At 43.1% G+C, this 21431-nt stretch overlaps 1 protein-coding gene across 1 annotated transcript; it reads right to left on the reverse strand.

Annotated features, from left to right (window-relative positions):
* Positions 1-1498: 1498 nt before the first annotated feature.
* On the reverse strand, positions 1499-20612 carry stox1 (storkhead box 1; the record flags this gene model as incomplete). The annotated part of the gene is made up of 4 exons (XM_083988299.1): positions 1499-1731; positions 2649-5307; positions 5730-5882; positions 20276-20612. 4 exons carry the CDS (start codon positions 20610-20612, stop codon positions 1578-1580), a joined length of 3303 nt encoding a protein of 1100 aa, XP_083844425.1. The 3' UTR covers positions 1499-1577.
* Between the last annotated feature and the right edge of the window lie 819 nt (positions 20613-21431).

Consider the following 21431-nt stretch of genomic DNA (forward strand, 5'->3'; position numbering starts at 1 on the left):
TGTTTGCTTGTGATTTGTGTGTGAGATTTTGGGCTCTTGACAAAACACCTGTACATTTCATCCATCGCTGCACCGACTTTCCTGGATTCTGCACCATGGGGAAAGCAAAAGACCCGAGGGAGAAGGTTCAACTTTAGAAAACAGAAAATGATCTAGAAAAGACATTCAAGGATTTGACAATGGCAATCAGCAGTGTTCAAACTGGAAATTGAGGGGTTCTGTTGACACGAAGCCACGGTCAGGTAGACAGACTCCTGATGATCATTTTCTTTTAAATTGTGTTATTGGGATGTCTCATAGTTTAATTTGATTCCCATTAAAAATAAGAGAATTGTGTTTTTCCTGATCACTCGTGTTTTCTTAAAGAATGGCACACATTTTACAAAATCTGCCAGGGTACATACACTTGTGAGCACCACTGTACTGATGTACTTTCAGGAAGTTTCTCTCCTTGCACTTCCACAGTTTATCCACATGGTGTCACTCTCAACCTTTGGAAGTTGTGAAGCACCAACACTATCCAGATGTAAGGCCGCCGGCATTAGCCTTTTTACACAACTTTTACAAGACTTTTTAATAAAAAAAATTATAAGGATGAAACATCTGGATCTTAAACTGGAATCCTTTTTTTTTTTTTAAAGAACAAATCTGCAGCTCTTAGACAAAATAAATTATAGGGGTAAATATTTGAATCACCAGTCAGAAATTATAAAAACATGACCATAATGTCAGGAAAGTACACGCCTTCCTGCACTGTCCTGGTTTACATTCCTTCACTGCTAGAAGTCAGCCATAAGACAGCTGTTGAGGTAATAACATTCAAGGTTTAGATCAACTGACATGGTAACCTCAAGAGATAACCAGGTGTCTTGGTACAGAATGATATCTGGTTTACATTTAGGGGTGTGAGTGTGACTAAAAATGTTTTTTTGGGCTGATGCAAGTATGTAGCAACTTCCGCTAACAGATAGATATATCAATTATGTTGACCATTCATGATATATTTATGAATTGTTATATAAATCTGGTTGTTGTATTAATAGATGACCCCCAATAAATACACAATTCAAATTCACTAATTGGATAAAAGCTATAAAAACGTCTTTGCTTTCTGAAGTTGAAGTCTGAAGTCAACACTAATTGTCTCAGGGACTTGTCTAAAGGGTAAACCTTCTCTTATAGAGAGTAATATCATGAACCAAGAAAGACATTTTGGCTGGTATTTACAGTTTTATTAGTGGTAAATGCTATGTGACAAGAGAAAAGGAGAAATGCTAGATCCTGTTTCTGCTGTTAGGAACATTTTAAGCAATGAGACATAGAATAGAGGAAGAAAACTGTACATTTTTTCTAATCACAAAAAGACTGCTGATATAACATGTTTTGACAGCACATACACAAGGTAATTCATGAATGGATAAATCATAGCATATGACCTTTGAAATTATTTACAAAAGAGAAAAAAATATACATACTATACAACTGTACACAGGCCCCTGTTGTGATAGGTAACATTATGTGGAAGTTGGCAACCCCTCCGTATTGGACATATTTCCATGAACATGTTTCCAGACCTGCTATACGTTCATGACAGGAGTCAGCTGCAGCAGCGAGCTCTGTGGTCGAATGGTGCTGCTCTTTGAATGCAGTTTCTCCAGGTTTTGTAAAAAGCCTCTTCTCTTGAGACCCTCCAAAATGACTGTGTTGCTGGAGGCCAGACTGACACGGGTCCTGTGGGCCACAGAAGGGGAGCACAAGGTTGATAAATATTCTCTAAATATGTCAATCGAATAATGTCACGTATTCATGCACTACATCTGTCCACCTACAAAGTATGGTTCAAGTTCAGTGTCACAATATAAGTCTTTCCTCCTCTGATAATAACAAGAGAGTTTAAGTGCTGCACAGCAATTACACATAATTATCAAAATGACTCCCTTCTGTCCAAATACTGCATGCTACAACTGGTCGCAAGGTGTTTGTTCAGCTTTATTGCAATTTACTTTAAAGGAAAGAAAAACACAAATTGGAAGTCAGCCACAGACATGTAACCTAGAGGTTAACTAACCTCAATACAGTGTTTGTTTTGCCTGTCTCTAAAGCTTCTCCAGAATGGGAAAGGGTACGTGGGGTCGCAGCAACAGAGAGATAAGAATTTAGCCCAAGGTGTGAAAACTAGTGAAACGCTGGCCTGAAGAATGTGCATCTAAGCTGAGCATTTCTTATTTCTCTATGAAAAAGCCTTTTCATAATACTGTGTTGGTTGTGTAACTGCTCTGCTCTGAAACTGTATATGTATTTTATTGTATGCACTGTAATATATTGTATTAACGTATTGTATACTATGTATTTTATAAGTAGGCATAGTACTGTTTTGTTTTTTTGTTTCTTTGTTAATGCATTTTAATTATTGTAGTGCTCAAGTCACCTGCCCCAGAGACTACGGTTGAAAATTAGCCAAACTGGCTAAACCGGCATGCTTACAGAAATGTTTATTAATGTGCATTGTCTCTGTATATTTAAACCAATAAACTAAACTAAACTTTAAGTGAGTTCAATGGCTTTGACAATATAATCCTTGAGCTATGATGGGACACTTCAGTATCTTATATGATCCACTGTGAAAAGATCAGAAGAGAGGCACTCACCGAGGAGAATCTATACCGCTGTCTCCTGTGATGCTCTGGTTCTCTCCCATTTCCACTCCTTCCCCAGTCTCTGGCCCTCTGGCTCCACTGGAAATACCCAGAGCAGGTCTGTGAGTCTGAGGAAGGCCCGCCTCGTCGAACCCATCCTCCTCCTGCACTTCTACCTCAGCTGCCCAGTGGGCAGATTCGCCATCTCCCTCGTCAGCGGACTTGCGGACCGTCTCTGTGTCTGACTCTATCTCACTATTCTGGCAGTAGTCAAAAATGCTGCTGTCCGCAACTTCAGACGGTTCAGCACAATCCAAATCCAGGTTGACCTCATGGCGTTTTTCCCGCTGGATCAATGCAGTGTGGCTCGGGCTGGATTCACTTTGAGCCCCCTCTGATCTAATACTCTGATGGAGATGGTGGAGTCTCCAGCTGGTCTCCCCAGGTCTGGTGGGGCTGAGGGAAGGATCCCTCTGGGCTGCTGGGGGACTGAGATTTTGTGGCTGGAGAAAGTTATGGTTATAATAGTGGGGTCCCTCATATTGCAAATCAGTATCACGGTTATGGTAAACCACCTGGTGGCCACGGTAGTCTGCTACACCTGTTCGATACATGTTTGCAGCGTCAGTAATCTCGTCCTCATTCAGACACAGGGAGCTGCAGGCGTCCTCGTCCTCCTGCTCATCTGCTCTCTGATACAGCCTGCAGTCATCCTCTATTAAGTCATCAGTGTTAGTTACTGAGGGAGTGCTGCTGGCTATCATCTCCGGCCTTTCTCCGTGGCTCAGGGCCCTCTGCACTCTATTATTAATAGTGACGGGTCTGATCTCCTGCTGTTCCTGGGTGGCTGCAGTGTCGCAGGGCTGCTGGTGTGAAAAGAGCTCATCAAACCTCTGAATGTCCCCCACTGGTGGGTTTGAGAGCTTGAGGGAGTGTCTCCGCTGTAAAGAGGGGTTAGGCCAGGGCAAAGTAGGGTCATATGGCTGGTTGATAACAGGCTCATAGGGAAGCATAGGGAGGACTGTATTGGTATTGGAGTACTCTTGGATGCTCGAGAGGGCATTATCTGTCATATGGCTGTGATCTGGCACGCTGTTGTACTCTACCTCCTGAAAAGGAGCGTTTTTGCCTTCTCTCTCCCAGCCCTCCTTGCCGTCCCTCAGATGTCGGACCTTGTCATCTATCCGGAGTGTGCTGCTCTGTGGGTAAGCCGAGCTGTAGTCCAGAGGCAGCTCTCTGTTGAACTTAATGTCTGCTTGGAGCACATGATCAGCTGTATAGTCCCTCTCATGGACACAGTCATACCTGTCCTCAGATGTGGGGGATTTCTCTGCATGCTCTCCGTCTGTTGCAATCACTTTGGCCCGATGAGGGTCCCACGATTTAGAGCGGTGACTCTTTCGTTCCTTCCTGCCCGGCCTCGAAGCCTTGCCCTCTTTCACCTCTCGTCTTCTATGCTCTCTATTGATGGTGGCGGGAATTACAGCATCTGCAGAGTCTTTGATTGGATGTGTCTGGAAGGGGTTTTCGATGCGTTTCTTATAGAGACATTTTCCCTCAACGGCTCCACCTTCTTCCACTTGATCTGGTTCATCAACAGGGATTTCCACTCTGAGCCGAGTAGGGATCAAATCGTCCCCCTCTGGATAATCATCCGCACATATGGGAGCCTTACTCTTAACCCTCTCCTCTCTTTCCCTTTGCTTCTCTCTGGATGAGTGGGCCCTCCTCTTGCTGCGTGAAGCCTTCAGTGCGGATCTTTTCCCTGCCGCTGCCTTGGAGGAGTGATGGTGTCTGGGTTTGGACAGAATCTCAGTAGACATCCCCTTGTCTACTCCCCTGTCGTCTTTATCCAGACCCCTGTCCAGCACTCTGTCTACCCCTCTCTCCTTCCTCTCCTCCAGCTTTTTCATTAGGACTGTGTGGCGTGTCAAGTTGTCCACAGTCAGTTCAGGGTTGATGCGTTTGATGATGGCATGCTCCAGGTCACGGGGTAAGTTGTTCAGGTCGTCCTCATCTCTTACCGGCCACTCCTCTGGAGGAAACTGGCCTGAAAACGATGCAAACTCTTTCTTTGGTTTCTCCTTTTTCCCTGCATTCCTTCGGAACAAACTCAGACCAAATTTCCTCCCCGGTTTGCCGTCTTTTTCTTTGCGACTGGTGGCATTCGTAGTTGCCGTAGTTTTGCTGATCTCACTTGCCTGACAGTCTGCTGCCGTGGAGGTAGACTGATGCTGCACTGCGGGTTTGTGATCCAACGGCCTGGGCCACTTCAAACTCTTTCCTGTGCATTCACTTACAGAAACAGAGACAGAGTGCTGGTCTGGGACGGTGGAGGGAGAGACAGCTGCTGTTGCAGTTGTGGAGACAACGTTAGTGGATGTTTGCAGGGGGCTGAAGCAGCTACAAGACTTGCAGTGTGCCACCGGGAGTAACTGAGTGTTCTCAACACAGGCATCGTTACTCAGTAGGTAAGTAATGGGAGGAGGAGACGGAGGGTCATCTGCTGACCCAGAAGTCCACCAATTTTTCTCTCGGACGATGTTGTTGGTGATGAAATAGGTCTGAGGGGTGACGACAAAGTACCCTTCACCCGTATGGTAAATCTTGCGCTCCTTGATCAGAGTGCCCAGAGCATTATAGAGGATGTCTTGAGTGGGGATGGTTATCCCTGAGAGAAAAAGAGAGAGAAGTGTGTAATAATACAAATTTCCAAAAGCAAAGTTTCACTTTGTACATAAGAAGCTAAAGTCAGTAGCTGTTAACTTAGCACAAAGATTGAAAATGGGCTAGATTGGCTCTGTCCAGTAATAACCAAATCCATAAAGTACTTCTAAAATCAATAATTAAGACAGTAGACCTTGCTTATTTTATTTAAATTAAAACTGACAGAAGGTAAGATGCATATTTCTTAAAAGTGAATCCCTCTGCCCAGTAAGTTATTTGGCACAGAGCTCTTTGCTAAACGAAGTTCAGATAAATTAGTTTTGTCAGTCTTCTAGGTTAATACCCCGCCAGAAAGTGAATAAGCACATTTATTTCCATTTCTAGTGCGTATCTATTCCTTTATCAAGGGAATATTTTATAGGTTACCTGGGTGGGCTTTGCTCATGTGGTTGATAAGTGCTTCCTGGTTCACAGTGATTTGAGAAGAGTTCATATCTGAGATGACCGAGCATAACACCTCCGCCAAGGGAATGAACTGAGACTGGGGGACAGGGGACATCTGCACCGGGGACAGGTCACCTGAAACACACACACACACACACACACCAGCACATTATTCAGTGAAACAGGTGGGCCTGCTGCTGTACACACAAACACACCTGGGTCAGAGAGCTCTCTCTCTCTCTTTCTCTGACTTGCACTGCCAGTGAAAACAACTTGAAGGACTGAAGTTGACATTCCTCTCCTGACCACCTTCTAAATCATGACCGAGGTGGTCTATTTATATGAGCTATATGAGCCATGCCTGACTGCTTTTGAAATTCCATCAGTACTGGGACAGACCACAGAATACCATTACTCCCACAGAAATGACCACAGGTCTGCCTGCTGGGCAGATCAGATATCCTGCCCCCCATATCATACGGCCCTACACGTCTAGGAGGTGCCCTTAGACAAACATGTTACCAAAAGAAAAAGAGACTAAGAAAAAAGACAGAGACAGTCTTGGAAATGTGTCTTTGTAAAAATAGTATGAAACTCATTGTGTATGTGTATTCCCCCCACATCAAAATGCCGCCAATTTGCATGACTCTGTGGGTTGACAATGTGCCTCTGACAGAAAAACAAACTGTGGGAGCCCATTAGAAAGAGGCCACAAAGCTTTCAAATCATAAAACTAAGCGGCTTTCGAAGCTAACCAGACATTTTAGAAATATTTCATTTCAGTATCAGAAACAATCGGCACAGTTTCACAGATGGAGAAACGTAATTGAAGCAGCATGCAGTGGTTCAGTCCATTGTTTTTTTGTGCAAAGCCTTTAGTGATGAGGGCGGGACGTGTTGGATAGTGGTGCCGTAAAGACCATTCACAACCCATGAATAGAACTGAACATGGAAACTGAATGTGAACTTCAACACAGCTGTTTCTCAACAGTTTGTTACCTCTAAGTTGGTGGTCAGTGTCTTCTCATGTTGAGGAGTCAGCTGATAGCACCGTGTAGGGATATGTGGTCATGTTCGGGTCACAGTACATTTAGGAAGATTATGGTCATGATCATGACATGGGAAGACATGTGCAAAGTGGCAACTGACTAATAAGATACAGAATGACCTCTCTGGCTCAAACTTAATCCTTGAAGAGGCTAGAAAGGGCAACCATGTCAGTTCCAGTCTTTACACAAGTAATATTTTGGATACCAACTGGGTTACAGCCTTTTAGCTATACAGAAGATTTAAAATGTTTATATTGACGTTAATGGTTGGGGTTAGGCTTAGTCCGATGTGGTTATGGTTAGGATAATAATATGGATGTGGGATTAGAATACATCATGAACCCTCAAGCAATAACATAAAAGGAACACTGGAAAATGTTTGCTTAGCTCCTGCAGCCTTTATGAAACTGTTTTTCATAATGCTGACATGATTGTCTGCATCCTCTCCACAAAACTCTATTCATGGACAAAGCACAAATGTTTACAAAATGAGTAGTGAGCTCAGTGAAAGCACCAAAACAAACCAAATCCCGCTGTTGATGAATGATTAGCATCTGGACCGGGGTAACACAAAGTCCCCTCATATGAACAGCAGACACAAAGGGCATGGTCATAACCTTACCCACAGGACTGGAAAATTGGTTTTAGTTAATCAGCTACATGGGTGAAAGAAGGGATAAGAAAAAGGGATCCCACTCGACCTGCTATGTTTTATTTAGAAACAGTATCCAATGCAGCTTGAATCCAAAGTTGAGTGTAAAAGATGCCACACACAGATAATTAATTCCAGCTTTGACTTGTTTGTGTTATTGACAGACACTTTTCTCCCTTGTGAATGCTGTGTGTAAATTCAGCCCTGAGCTTCAACATGTGGCGAGTGTGAGTGAGTGAGTGAGTGAGTGAGTGAGTGAGTGAGTGAGTGAGTGAGTGAGTGAGTGAGTGAGTGAGTGAGTTTCCCATCAACATCAGGCAATTCAGAGAAAACTGCACGCCAAGCTCATACTCGATGTAAACTAAACATTTATGACCCTCACACTTGAACCACTCATGTCCAAGGCAGGGAAAATAAACAACTAATCATGGTCTAAGCATGACAGAACGCACATGTACTACACTCAAACATACCGATAGATCCAATCAAGTCAACTACAAACGTTTGTTTGACAGGAAATGTGCCTGAATAGATTCTTAAATGCCAATAATGCACCAGAGACAATGTTTTCAGATTTGACTGACAAACCATAGCCCAACTAGCCATTAACTGCAATTCTATTTGACCTCAGCATCTATATGTGGGAACAGATCCAAACTTTAACAAGTCTTTTATCCCATAATAAGAACAACTGAGCCAAAATCAGTTTTACCTTAATAAAAAGTTGCCCAGCTGGCCAGAAAACCGGCCAATCTGGCAACACTGTATCAATCAAACTGGTGCTTGGTTTGTGTTCTAGTTAAATTGAAAATGGTTTCCTCTCTGTATGCGATATATCGAGCAAGTCAGAAGAAAAAAACAATTATCAGCACAGAGAGACTTATGAGCCTTAGGTGAGCTCCACTTAAAGCAGATAAGTCCCACGGACTTGGCTCCTTCTTTGTAAAACTGATCCTATGACACACAGAGGGATCGTAAAAAAAAAAAAAACCCATCTGCCTTCCCCCAGCGCCGACAGAAGATCTGACTAAACCTCAGAGCGGATATCTCAATAGCAGTCTCCCTGGGCAGTGAATTAGTGCTGCTGACTTAGCTCCTCATTGTTGTTAACTTCCTATAGGAATGACAGGCTGTTCACATAGCAACCACTTACAGGCACTGTCAACAGGTGAAAGGTCAGAAAGGATAGGTGAGGGGAGGGGAAGGGAAAATAATGTATCTCAATCACAGGAGATTAATGATCTATTGAAAAACTTCCCAAATCATTTCACACAGAGGACGTTTATAGTCGACTGGGCGGCGTTCTGGCCACGTCCTGGTCCAAAGCAGGATATCCTGTCGGACACCTGCTAACATGATCGCTACTCATAAGGGAGTTAAAAACAGAAATAGGTTCAAGTAAGATTGTTTTCCCACACGCCGGTCAATTAACTCCAGTTGAACTGCAACAGTGACTGAGATACAGTATTCAACAGACGGGTCAGACTGACAATGCAGGTGAGAGACGACAACACAACTACAGAGGTTCGTTTATGGGAAAGTGTAAGTGTATTAAAAGGACGAGCCAGGCAGAGGATTAGTGTATTGAGTCTAACATTAGCAGGCGTGACCCGTCGAGGAGGTTCGCTGTTGTAACCATCTTCACTCCGGGGGGAACGGACCTGTGTGTTCCTGTAATCTAAGACCGGGGTGGACCAACTTTACACCCTTTGTCATACGCAGCATGAATAACTACCCGGTTGGGTGCTATGGCAACCGAGCCCTGTGTGCCACAAGGAAGAGGGAGGGAGACAGCGGCTTCGAGAGTCAAACAACAGACAAGATTTGTGTTCGGGCAGGTTGGTAGGAGCAAAGAGGAACCCACCAAAGTCTGTTTACCTGTAATGATTAGTCTTTCTCAGCCTAAGACCATTGTATAATGTCTTCACAATGGGGGGGTCTTCATCATGTCTTAAAGAACGATCCTGATGATGTAAGAACGCCATTCTTTTCGAGCATGACAATGTAATTGTAATGAAAGACACTACAGAGTTGCATTATGGAAAATTGTTGGAGGTTGACCCATAACAGGGAATACAAGACAGGATACCTCAGACGCTGTTGTAGGCTACATATTGTTTCTTGCATGTCTCTGAATATTATGGAAACTGCTGGGATAAATTAGTGACTTGTGATCCACCATCACAGACATCATAAATAGAATAATAAAGTTACAGAGGCAAACAGTTTAGCATTTTCCATCATTTCAGTGAGATCAGTGGGAAATCTAATGTATTCTTCAGATGCCAGTTTGGATTAAAGGGGATCACGTCAACTTTATATGGCATATAAGTCTGAAATTGTGCTTGAATGGTATTCACCACAGGATTACAATGAAGTGACAAAGCCCACACGATTCCTCTGCTCCACACACAGAGCTACAAACATGGATTTATTCCTATGTCATAAACTTCTATGTCAAAATAAACTGCTGCCTGGGGGATAAAAATGAAAAATGCCTGAAGCTGACTGCTGAGATTGTGGAGATGATTGACAGAGACCCTCTCTCCTCTATCCCCACTGAGACCGTTTTGCCTGCCGACACTGATCAATGCCACATGTATTCACATGGCTGTGCTGTTAGCTGGCCTCGAAGCCGCATGAGTCCCATTTCTTTCGTGATTGCATTAGCTCCAGCCTGTTGGAGGAAAATACTAACGCACAGTACACTAAACAGTACATAGGCTACTGCTATCTCTGAATTACCTCTACTGAACAGGAGTGCATCCATGTGATGGTCAACATTATACAAATTAAGGGACATTTGAAGCCATGCAGCAGCTCAAACCCTGTGATCATTTTATAATCTCTTAATCAGTGGTTAGATGGACGGAGCATGTTACCCTAATATTTGACATTTAAAGTCCAAAGATTTGTTAGGGTTAGGGTTAGAGTTAGTCTAATGGTAAAAGAATGCAACACAACACAAATAACAACAATTTAACATACTCCTCTGGTCCATCATCATCATCACCAGCCTTTGATGATGGAAAACATGTAATGCGTAGTATAGTACTGAGATCTAGTTTCAGATTGTACTCTACAGCAGTCCAGGGAGGTTCCTGTACATTATGACACATTACATTTTAATGCAATGTGTGAGCTTCGTAGCCATATCATCTGCGTGGCCCTAGGGGTGTCGATGACACCACCACCTTGAAACATAAGGTTAGGCGCCGCATTCCCCCACTTCATGGCCCCTCTGGAAACACAAACTCACAAACACACACCACCTTATCTCATCCTGCTATCATCTAATCTTTTAGGCTCCAGTAAGCAAACAGGCTAATCTTCTCTCTCCCTCATTAAGGACACACTGCGTAGCATTCAACGTGAACTTGAGGCCTGCCCAAACTGCAAAATCCCTCCCTGTCTCCCGTCGACTGAGACCTTGTGAAGGACACGCTTCAGTGAATCTGCAGGCTGTATGTGAACGAGCTGAGTTAAGTCTCAGGCGAGACAATGTCAAACATTCATACAGTCACATTCAGCGTAAGGAGAAGAGATGCCAACTGTAATTTATGTCGTGGCTCCCTCCATGCCCCGTAGCCTTTTGTTTCGGGTGTCTTTGGTCCAGCATGTCTGCCGCCCCCTTCTTCTAAAGTGTGTGTGTGTGTGTGTGTGTGTGTGTGTGTGTGTGTGTGTGTGTGTGTGTGTGTGTGTGTGTGTGTGTGTGTGTGTGTGTGTGTGTGTGTGTGTGTGTGTGTGTGTGTGTGTGTGTACATCACACATTTTAAAAGTGCTTTACGGGTTTGTGTCTTTTCACTCCCACAGAACACAGATGTGGTCACTGGAGTTAAATGGCTCAATGAACTGAAAAGATCCATTCAAAGAGCAATCACAGCCCGAGTGTCCCAACAACCAAACATTGCCCAAGTGTCTAACAACACTGCCCATTTCCTGACCATACCCCATACACCATGTTCATATAATTACTGTGCATTACTTTCCAGTGTATACCTCACATTTTTACCAACTGATCGGTTGGTGACCATCATCCCACTTAAAAACACATCAATAAGCAATAAAACAGAGGCAACTGATCATTTTACAGCTTTATTGATTGATTACAAACCAGCAATTGTGCCCAAACCCAGAGGAAGTTGGTAAATGTTTAATCTGACACACACATGGTGTGGTGTTTAAATATTAAGTGAAGAGCAAAATCTGGACTGTGCCCTCTTTGTAATCAGTGTTTGAGAAAATGTGTTTTGTTTACAGGTTTACACGGCAATGCTTTCTCAGGATTTACTAGATTAAATCTGGAAACCATTCTGCATTATCTAATCTTCTTTAGGAGTACTGTCAGGATATGAACTTTTGAACTATACATAGAAACAAGAGCAACACATAAAAGAAAAAGTAAAAAAAAAAGAAAGAAAGAAAAGGAGAAAAAACACCCTATAACTATGGAGAATGAGCTAAAACTTGAAGCAGTGAAGAGAAACACAGACAAGCTTTGTGTTGACCCAGATCACCATGGAAACCTTCACTGTGGCAGCGACCTGCCACATGTAATACAAAGCCAAAGAAAGAGAAGAAAGAACAGCAGACGTGTAGTATGGATATCTATAATCCAGCTCTGGCCTTGAGACTCACTTTGCCAAACCAACGCTTTTGACATTTAACATATGTTGGCAAGAAAGCATAAACAGGCTGTGACTAAGCTTCTCAAACTGACTTTTACAGAGTTTAAAACATCTTCTCTCATATAGCTGGTTACCACATATCCTGGCTGCCAATCCCTGCAGCTATAATGTTATTAAATAATATTTTTACCATCTGATTCACAGTCAGAAATATCTGAATAGCAGTTCAGCTAATGCCACAACAAATAAATGACCTACTGCTGAACTACAGTGGACAAAAAATCCCTGTTATCATATTCTTGTGAAACAGGATTCACACCTGACCAGCTGCTTCACAGAAAACCAGTTACAAGGTGAAGGTACACAATCTGTATTTTATATTGCAGCCCAAAGTGCACTGCGTAACATGATACCAAGGTGGTGCAGCGAGAAAGGATTTAAAGCACAGATTTCCCTGCTCTTTATTTTCCCATCTTTACCTCATACCTCCTCAGACTTGACGGGCCACGCCCCGACAGATCTGGCCCTCGTCTGCTTTCATGAACACGAACATTACCCCACAGTCTGCCACCGCCTGTTCTGCCAGACGCCTGGTGAGGCCAACTCATTTAAAGGTGGACCACAGTACCTTTCCTTTGTTCTGTAACAGCCACGTTCATGATTTTAATATTTCTAAGACTTAAAGGGAATTGCAGACAGATTTTTTTTTTTTAAACTTAATGGTCAAAATTATTTCCAGACCTGAACGACATCACCAGGGTAATTTTCTAAGAGTTAAGACAGCTCATTCAGTGCCAAAGAAAAGATTGGATTAAAAAATATATTGATTTTCTTACATATAAATACATTGTGAAACAAATTCTGATATTTCTCTATATATCTAATATTCTTTTAATAAATGTTTGGCTCAATATTCATTTTAATAAGGATCTGTATGTGCTGCTCATTCTGACTGGGCATTTTGATGACTCAACTTTTGGTGATATTAATCTTGATTAATTGTCAGTTACTGCGGTCTGTTTTACCAAGATGTGCACCAGTCCTAACTTGCTACACCTGATAATGGAACTAGGTATGCTAGCACAAAAAATCCTTAAATACCAAACATAGACTTAAACTGTTTTGACCCTGGCATTAGGGATAATTGCTGCATTATAGCCTACCAAATTAATTAGAGTCCAACATCAAGTCGTTGTTGGGAAAACTCACCAAAATAGTACAGCTATATCAGTACTTCTGCAAAATGTTACAGACTGCATGCATTAAAGAATAGATAAACTAACATTAAAGCACTTTGTAATTACTTTTAATTATGTGGTTGATAACATGATAAAAAGATGATTATGGTAAAAGGTCCATCACACGTATTGGTCGACCTCAGATCTGAAACTTCATCGTCTCTGGTCGGCGTTCTGCTGACCTAGATTGTTCAAAGTAATTGCACTTTCTCAATCACACATGTAACTCATAGCTCTTCACAACTTACATAAAAAAAAGATATTACACACTAAAAAAATGCATTTTAATCTGTGAATTACACAATAACACAATGCTGATGTTTGTTGATAGTTTGGTTTTCTAGCCACTGATTCTGTCAATGATTCAATGATGTTGTTCAGACCTTTTGGCTCTGATTCAGTCGTGTGGGTCTGGTTTCACAAGTACTGATGTGTTATCAGTGTGAAAAAATGTCTTGCACTCAATCCTTTTTGTGTTCGTAATAAAAGGTGTTCCCCAAGGTTCAATTTTAGGCCCTATCTTGTTCCCTATTTCTACTGTTAGTCAACTTGTTAGGACCTGCGCAATGCATTTTTATGTGTAGGTCTAACATTTTCACACTGTTGCACTGGTTGTCGCACCAAATTGTGTTTGGACATTTACGTACCTCTGAGCTCAGAAAGAGGCGGTGTTTCTAGTTGTGTCTAATTACTTTTCACCCCACTGACAGCCTGCATCAAAACATGTTTACATACAGTCGTAGTGGGTTTCCAGCAAATCCACACCCCGTAATCAAGAATGATGGCAGTCATTGGTTACAGATGAAACCAATTTCCTCCTATTTAACTGAGCTTGAGGTGCGGCAGATTCCTGTGTTTGTTATCCCAGTATTTGGAAAAGAGCTCCTGTCGGGTGTCTGCCATATGATCCATCACTTTTTAATGCTCTACAACTGGTCAGCACAGCGCTCTGGCGTGGTCCTAGAAATTATCTTCCATTCCTGTAACACAATAACACAGCACTTCACTATGACAGAGCTGGTGTAAGCATACCACCGCATTTATCAATTCTAAATGAGGCAAAGAAAACATCCCGTCAGGAAACTGAGGAGTTATAGTAATACCAAATTTAATGCAATACAGCCTCACTTCTCTGTCGTCCCATTTGTCCAACCAGAGAGTGAATGAAGATAAATCCCATGAGGGAAATCCAAGCGGCCGCTGACAGGGTGTATAAGCTGAGGGATCCAGAGGAAACTCCTCAACTGTTTTTGTTGGCACAGCTCCACTCCACCGCTACGGGTGAGCCCAATATTTGGGTCGATAAAGAGGCCGACATGTCTGATTTGCACTAGGGGTGAGCTTCCTGCTCAATGGGAGAGGATGTGGCTAACAAATGATGTGCTGAGAGGCATGCACGCACACGCACACAATGTCTCACATGCGTAGGCACTAGGCACAGGGAGGGTCACATCTGAAATCAGGGGTCAAGGTTTCCTCCTATCTGAACCATAAAATAAACCCTTTTTTTTTTTTACAAGCCCAGGAAATAGAGAGCAAGAGATTCTAGGTAAATGCTGAGACATATCCTTGGCACTGGCTCAGTAAAATATTATATGATTGATACTTGTGTAATAAAACTTCAGACTAATTATTTTAGACCATCAACGCAATTTGAAAAGCAATCTTAAAGTTCAACAAAGCTGCACATGAATCACACAGCACACTTTGTCTTTTCAGGAGTCAGTTCCAATTACAATTTGTCTCCAGTCGAGTGTTATTTTAGATAAATGAAATTAGGTGTTCTTTGGTCTACCAAACCAACGTGAAAGTCAGACATAAGAACATCTACACTAATGGGTACGAGCAGATTTGGTATATGGTTTCCTCAAAAAACATTCCACTTCAGTTTTTGTGGAAACACTGAACTGAACCAACCACTGTCATAACACAGACTTTTCATCATTTTTGGACCTGAAACACAGCAGCATATATTGTGTGTAATAGCTAAATGTTATACTATTAGGGTCATGGGAACGAAAGAGGGATTGTTTTTTAACAAGTAGAGAGAGCAGCTGAGATGCTGAGTGGGGCAGATTTGACACAGATGTGCCTGCATGAGTCGTCTATTTCCCTCCATTAATCTGTCTTTAAGCCGAAATAAAATACAGACACTGTCATGTGTAACACAAGAACGCCAGGGTCTGTCCCGCCATGTTGGCTCTCCCTTATACACAGACATTGTTCTGTCTCTGTGACTAGATCTGCTGCCCATTTATTGCCACAATAACAACCCCATTCTGTGATGGTGTCTTTTATACAGAACAGCAAGGTGGAATAGGAGCCAACATTACTGCCTTTCAACAAGCAGTGTAAAAGGGACTAATGTCATTAAAACAAATATTTTGCATTTGTCACGCAAGGGTACTTCTTTAATAGAAATGAAGGGGAAAAAGAAGAAAACAAGCACCCAAATGTGATCACAAGAGATATTCAGAGGTGGCACAATTACTACAATCAACAGGTACGCATAAAAGACTGAATTAGATGATTAAAATACAATAGATAAATGACTGAAATGGAATGAAATCATTATGCAGTGGAAATAGTTAGTCATTGTAAAGATAAAAGTGTTTTTTTGTTTGTTTTTTTGCATTGAAATAAAGTGATCGATTCACAGCATCTGTCACAACAGCTGGCAGTACAGTTCCAAACCTGACAACATCAACCTATTAATGTAAACACCAACAGGAGCTGAACAGCGTGTGAGAAACACCTGGATGCTTTGTTAATGTATGTTGCTCTTTTTTCCTCCTAAAAAGCCTCTGAAGCCGACCGACCCTGAGGTGGCTTGTTAGCAGTAAGGTTTTAACCTTTGACCTGTGCTGCTTAGTTAGGACAGGGTGGGCCATTTAAACTGGGTAAAGCCCGGCAAGGGGGTGTCATGGCTAATAAGCTAACATCTGGAAGAGTTATGGCCATTAGTGGAGCGCTTTGAGACTTTGACAAAATACCGTCATGAAAGGAGACACCCCTTGTGTGAAAATACAACACTTTCAAGTGAAAAGTAAAGAGCAGAAATGTGGCTCGCTGAGGCTGCTAGCTCAGGAAATGATCTCAAGAGTAAATGAAGCATTTCAGGAATGCTTCACCGCCTCATGGTATGGCGAGTTAAATGAAACATACCATTTAAAAAGGAAACTTGGCTTAAAAAAGCGCAGCGTAGCCATACCCTAGTTATACTCCAAACATACACAGAGGGAGATCCGCAGTATGTCCCACAATGGCCAGAGAAGTGTGGTCCATGGCGAAAGTGAGAGGCCCATCCAGAGGACTCATTCACATCTGCGTTCAAAGGGGGACGGAGGCAGTTTACAGAGGTTGATTGTAGGGAGGATACGGGACACCTCATTACACCACTGGCTGACTCCACATAAATGTTTCAGCTCACGGATCCATGCTCATCCTGCTGCAGAGACAACAGCGGCTCTCTAAATAATGCAACACCTGCTAACAGTCATTATGAAGCCTCTGGTTTCAACGAGATCTCCAGTGAGGACTCAAGCTCTTGGGGACTAACCGCTGACAAGATGATCAGAGCAATTTCATACACACAACTCAGTTGAAATCAGAGAAACAATTGACATTTGGCAGTGTTATGAGAAGAACCATTGAAAAAAGCTGTATACAGTAGCTTGTGAGTGGTGGAAAACAAGTAGACTGGGTCCTGCCACATACTGTAAGTGTTTGTAACCGGGACGCTATGTTTCCTCCTTCGTCTAGTCTTTATACTAAAATACCCGATTTAGCTTGCATCCCTGCTGTAGCTCTGTAGTTAACGAAGAGGCACGGCAGTGATAGAAGAGGCAATGAGATTAGTTAAACAAAACTGGACTAAATGTGACTAATCTGATTGAAATCATGTGGATTAAAGTGGCAGGTGGACACTATGTCTTACTTTTAATCTGTGACTGAGATGGATAGAAATATGAAATTTAAGTAAGAAATTTACAAAGAAAAAAGAAAAAATGATTTTCCTTCTTCTATATTCAGTTTCCTGTAGGATACAATATCCTGATTATTAAAAATGATGTAAACTCAAACAGGGTTACTGTAGACCATACCTAAATCTGATTATTCACAGTATTCAGGTTACAGTGTATATGTAAACATGCTGAATGTCAAGACTGTTGGCAAGAGGGACATTGACTCCACTCACATTGATTATTAACAGAGTGACTTTGTGGTGGTATTATTCTGTAAACAGCGGCTAAACGCCAGAAAAAGGATGAAGAGATAATTTCAGAGCCGAGGAGGAATGAGGAACACCCCACAGTCATTCATGAGCTGAAGTGGAGAGGTCAACCCCTGTACCAGTGGGCCCCATTCACACAAGGATAAAAACAAAGTCTGTTCTTACTAACTCCTCGCCCTGTCTGTTTACCTCGGCCTAACCTCACGACGATCCCCTTCCTCCATCAACCCTCCCCACCTCCCGAACGCCTCCTCTTCTGCATATTCTGCGGAGGCCCAGAGGTGGCTGATTGGCCCTGCACAGCAATCTGTCTTCACTCAGACTTGTAGCACTGATAGCCACACAGGACCAATGAGGAATCATCACTTATTAATTTAAAAAAGGTGATCTCTGGAGGCTTTGTTTCACACATTTATTGATCGCTGTTAACTTTTTAAACAACATCTGGTTGGCTTTAGCTGGCTTTTAACATCTCCTAAATTAGCCCCTTAACTCTCCTTTTAAAAACCTCCTCACGTCAGTAAAGTCACATCTCAACCTTGCTCTGACCTGAGTAAGGAAATAGGGCTGTTTGAAATTCACTGTAGCCCATTACTCATAACTTTTCTGTTTTCTAGCTGACATATTTATATCAGGACAATGTCAAGGCCTTTACGTCCAGGCCTGATATCAATCTGGGAGTCTGACTTCCAAAGTCCCTCACTGGCCATGAAATGTAGGGACATTAATCCTTGGCAACAGTAAAGTGACTGTGGTCGGCAGCCAGTCGCACGGTGATTCACTGCTGACCAACTCTCTGTGAGGAGGCAGTAAACCAGCCTCTGACAGGCTGCCAGAGTTGATTTCCATACAAATTGCTGCAGCTTGAGGCGGGGGATTTGTTAAAGAGGAGAAGGAGGTGACGTGTCAACACAACACAAACGTGTTTGCTCACAAGCTTCTGGTGTGTGAAGCTCAAACAAGAGAAATCGGCAGAGACATGGACTCCATCCTCGCATCCGACTGTGAGCTCATCATGCATGTGCACGTACACCTTTGGGCTGACACTGAGCAGTAGTATGAAGCTCAGCATCACCTTTGGCCCATATGGTGCTTGTTTGTGTGCTGTGCTGAAGCTTAGAGCCAGAAACTGTCTCACAGCGGGATGGTATGTCAGCCCCCACCTCCTCCCACCCTCCGTCGCCTCACGCCCTCCCGGGTCCACCCCCCCTCCCGTGTGTGGTCTCTTCCTCCCCTTCACATTCCTCCCTTTACTCCTCTGTGCACTGCTCAGTCCGGGAGAGCGACTGAGTGATACAAAGTCAGCAGGTAGGCAGCGACAGGGCCTGAATCCAGACACAATAACACTCAAACAAAGACAGACGTATTATTACAGGGACAGACAATGAAACAGAGGCCGGCCAGCAGAACCAAATGGCAGCTCAGAGCTAGAGTGTGAGTGTTGCTGGGACACTATATCAACAACCAAAAGGAACCTGCTGCAGCTCAGCTATCCCACCAGCATTTGGATACCACCAACACTCCTGCATCCTGCAGTTTCTTGAATTTTACGGGAGTGGAAGGTGGTGCTTTGTGGCAGGAACATAAAATCAGTTCCACACATGTATACATTCACTATGAGCTCAGCGCTATTCCTCATATGTAAGCAAAAATGTGAATAACCTGGTGTATCTCTTGTACTGTCATTAGTTGTTAAACCCCACACAGGGTTGTCATTTTCTCAAGCAGCTGGTGCCGTCATGCATTTACAGCCCATGAGATCATGATATAGGAGGCTGCATAAAGGTTTCCATTCATTGTTTCAGTGCAGCTATATATGCCGCCTCGAAACGCATCCCGAGGAGGAGCGCCAGAGGATGGTGAGCAATTAGAAGCAATTACATGGCATTTGTTAACAAGCTTTGTTAAACATAACACTGTGTCGACAACAAAGGGAAGCTGATTGGCAGAGCAATCCCCTCAAACCTACCACACAATGTCCAGGGGGATAAAGTCATAAGGATTACCGTCTCTCAGGCCATCTGAAGGGACGGAGCAGCTTTAACTGATGAAAAGCAGTCTGTAGTTTTGTTAATGGGTCAAAACTGTTGAAGCTAATCACATTACACCACTTTTTGAACAGGGGGGATTGTGACAGTCATTCAGATCATATAAAATGTTATCACCTTGCTATAAGGGAGTTTTATGCCTTCACATTTTGCAGCATTCAAGAAATAACAACCAGAAAGGTAGCACTCACTGTTGGGTTCTACAACTACTACAACTTTAACAAACAACTTCCATCATCCGATTTGACTCAATTTTGTGATCAGTAGACTGAAAATCCAGAGGAGGGAGGAGGAGTGTTCAATCCTGGCAGCTCAGTGCTGCTCAGAGTTTATGGCTTTCACACTCTCAAGGTGGTAAACGAATGTTGTGTGGTTCTACAGATAAAACACACACACACACACACACACACACACACACACACACACACACACACACACATACACACACACACACACACACACACACACACACACACACACAATATTCTCTTGCATGACATGCTGTGGTATTTATTCCATGTAGAATTACTTATTTTCTTTCTATTGTCAATGCAGCTTCTCTATTCCCTCACGGGATTTATTCTGACAGCTTTCAGGATTTCAATCGCATAATTCAGCTATTAATATTACTTAACATTATTGCCAATGGCCATTCTTTGACAGGGTTGAGGTTACATACCGACAGCTTTAATGATGAATCCCTTGGGTGACCTCAGAGCCCTGCGCATCCACGCTTCTCTCAGCACCTCCAGGTTGTTTGCGTTCCCTTGAATGAAAAGCACCAAGTTCTCCATCCATCCTTGAAAGTACACTTCAGCTATGGCCTTAACGAGTCTTTTATTCCAGAAACTGCGCAGGTTTTGCGCTTTAAAGTCCGCAAATATCTCCTGGCCGCTCGTAGTAGTAGTAGTCGTGTTGAGTTTCCCCCCGCCGGCGCGCAAACTCTCCTCGTCCGGGCCGAAGACCACGGCGAGGGAAGCGGCGGAGAGTTGGACGACCCGCTGCTGGAGAGACATTTCTATCGCCGGAGTCGGCCCCAAGAAGGAGCTATCATGCTAGGAAATGAAAATGCACTTGTTAAACGACAGGTCGCCCCTCTGAAAAACTCAACAAACATCGGGTTTGGACACGCATTCCTCCACTGCGCGACTCCAATGTACACGAAGTGAACCGGAGGCGCAGAGGACGTGCGACTGGTTTCTCTCCGCTTCTAGGGAAACCAGTGACGGTGGCAGAGAGGAGGAGGGCTCATCAGCCTGCTGCTGGGACACACAGGTAGACCTCCCACCGACTCTTCACAGGTGTGTGCGTGTGTTGATCGTGTTCTGTATGAACCTGCCGGGTGGATGAGGCTTTCAGTTCAGTCTACGAGAAGAAATAATAGGCGAGTAGTCTGCTCTTATTCAATTGAAGTGACACTTTCTCCTCCCTTGACCTCCAGCTAAAAAACAAATTACAGCTACTGAACAGGATCCCTGGGGTGGCAGGAAGCCAGTGTTTTGCACTGTAGGATACTTGAATATCAGATGGAGATCCTCAAATCTCATTTTGTTTTACTGTCATGTTTCCCCCCCCTTTTTTTGGAGAAAACATCACAAGAAATTGGTCACCCCATATCAAAGGAAAGTTTCTAAAAATAAAAACAAAAAAAAACGGAGAGAGAGATAGTTGAATGATACAATTAACTATGGGGATAACGGCAAAGTAGCTGGCAAGTTGCAACACAGCACAAATTTTATCCATGTGTAGGGAAAGTTCTGAATTAACACTGGCAACATGGAGGCCTCATAAAACACTTCCTGCATAGAAAATTGTATTTACATGAGTCACATACA

The sequence above is a fragment of the Trachurus trachurus genome (assembly GCF_905171665.1).
Source record: "Trachurus trachurus genome assembly, chromosome: 15".
Taxonomy (NCBI): domain Eukaryota; kingdom Metazoa; phylum Chordata; class Actinopteri; order Carangiformes; family Carangidae; genus Trachurus; species Trachurus trachurus.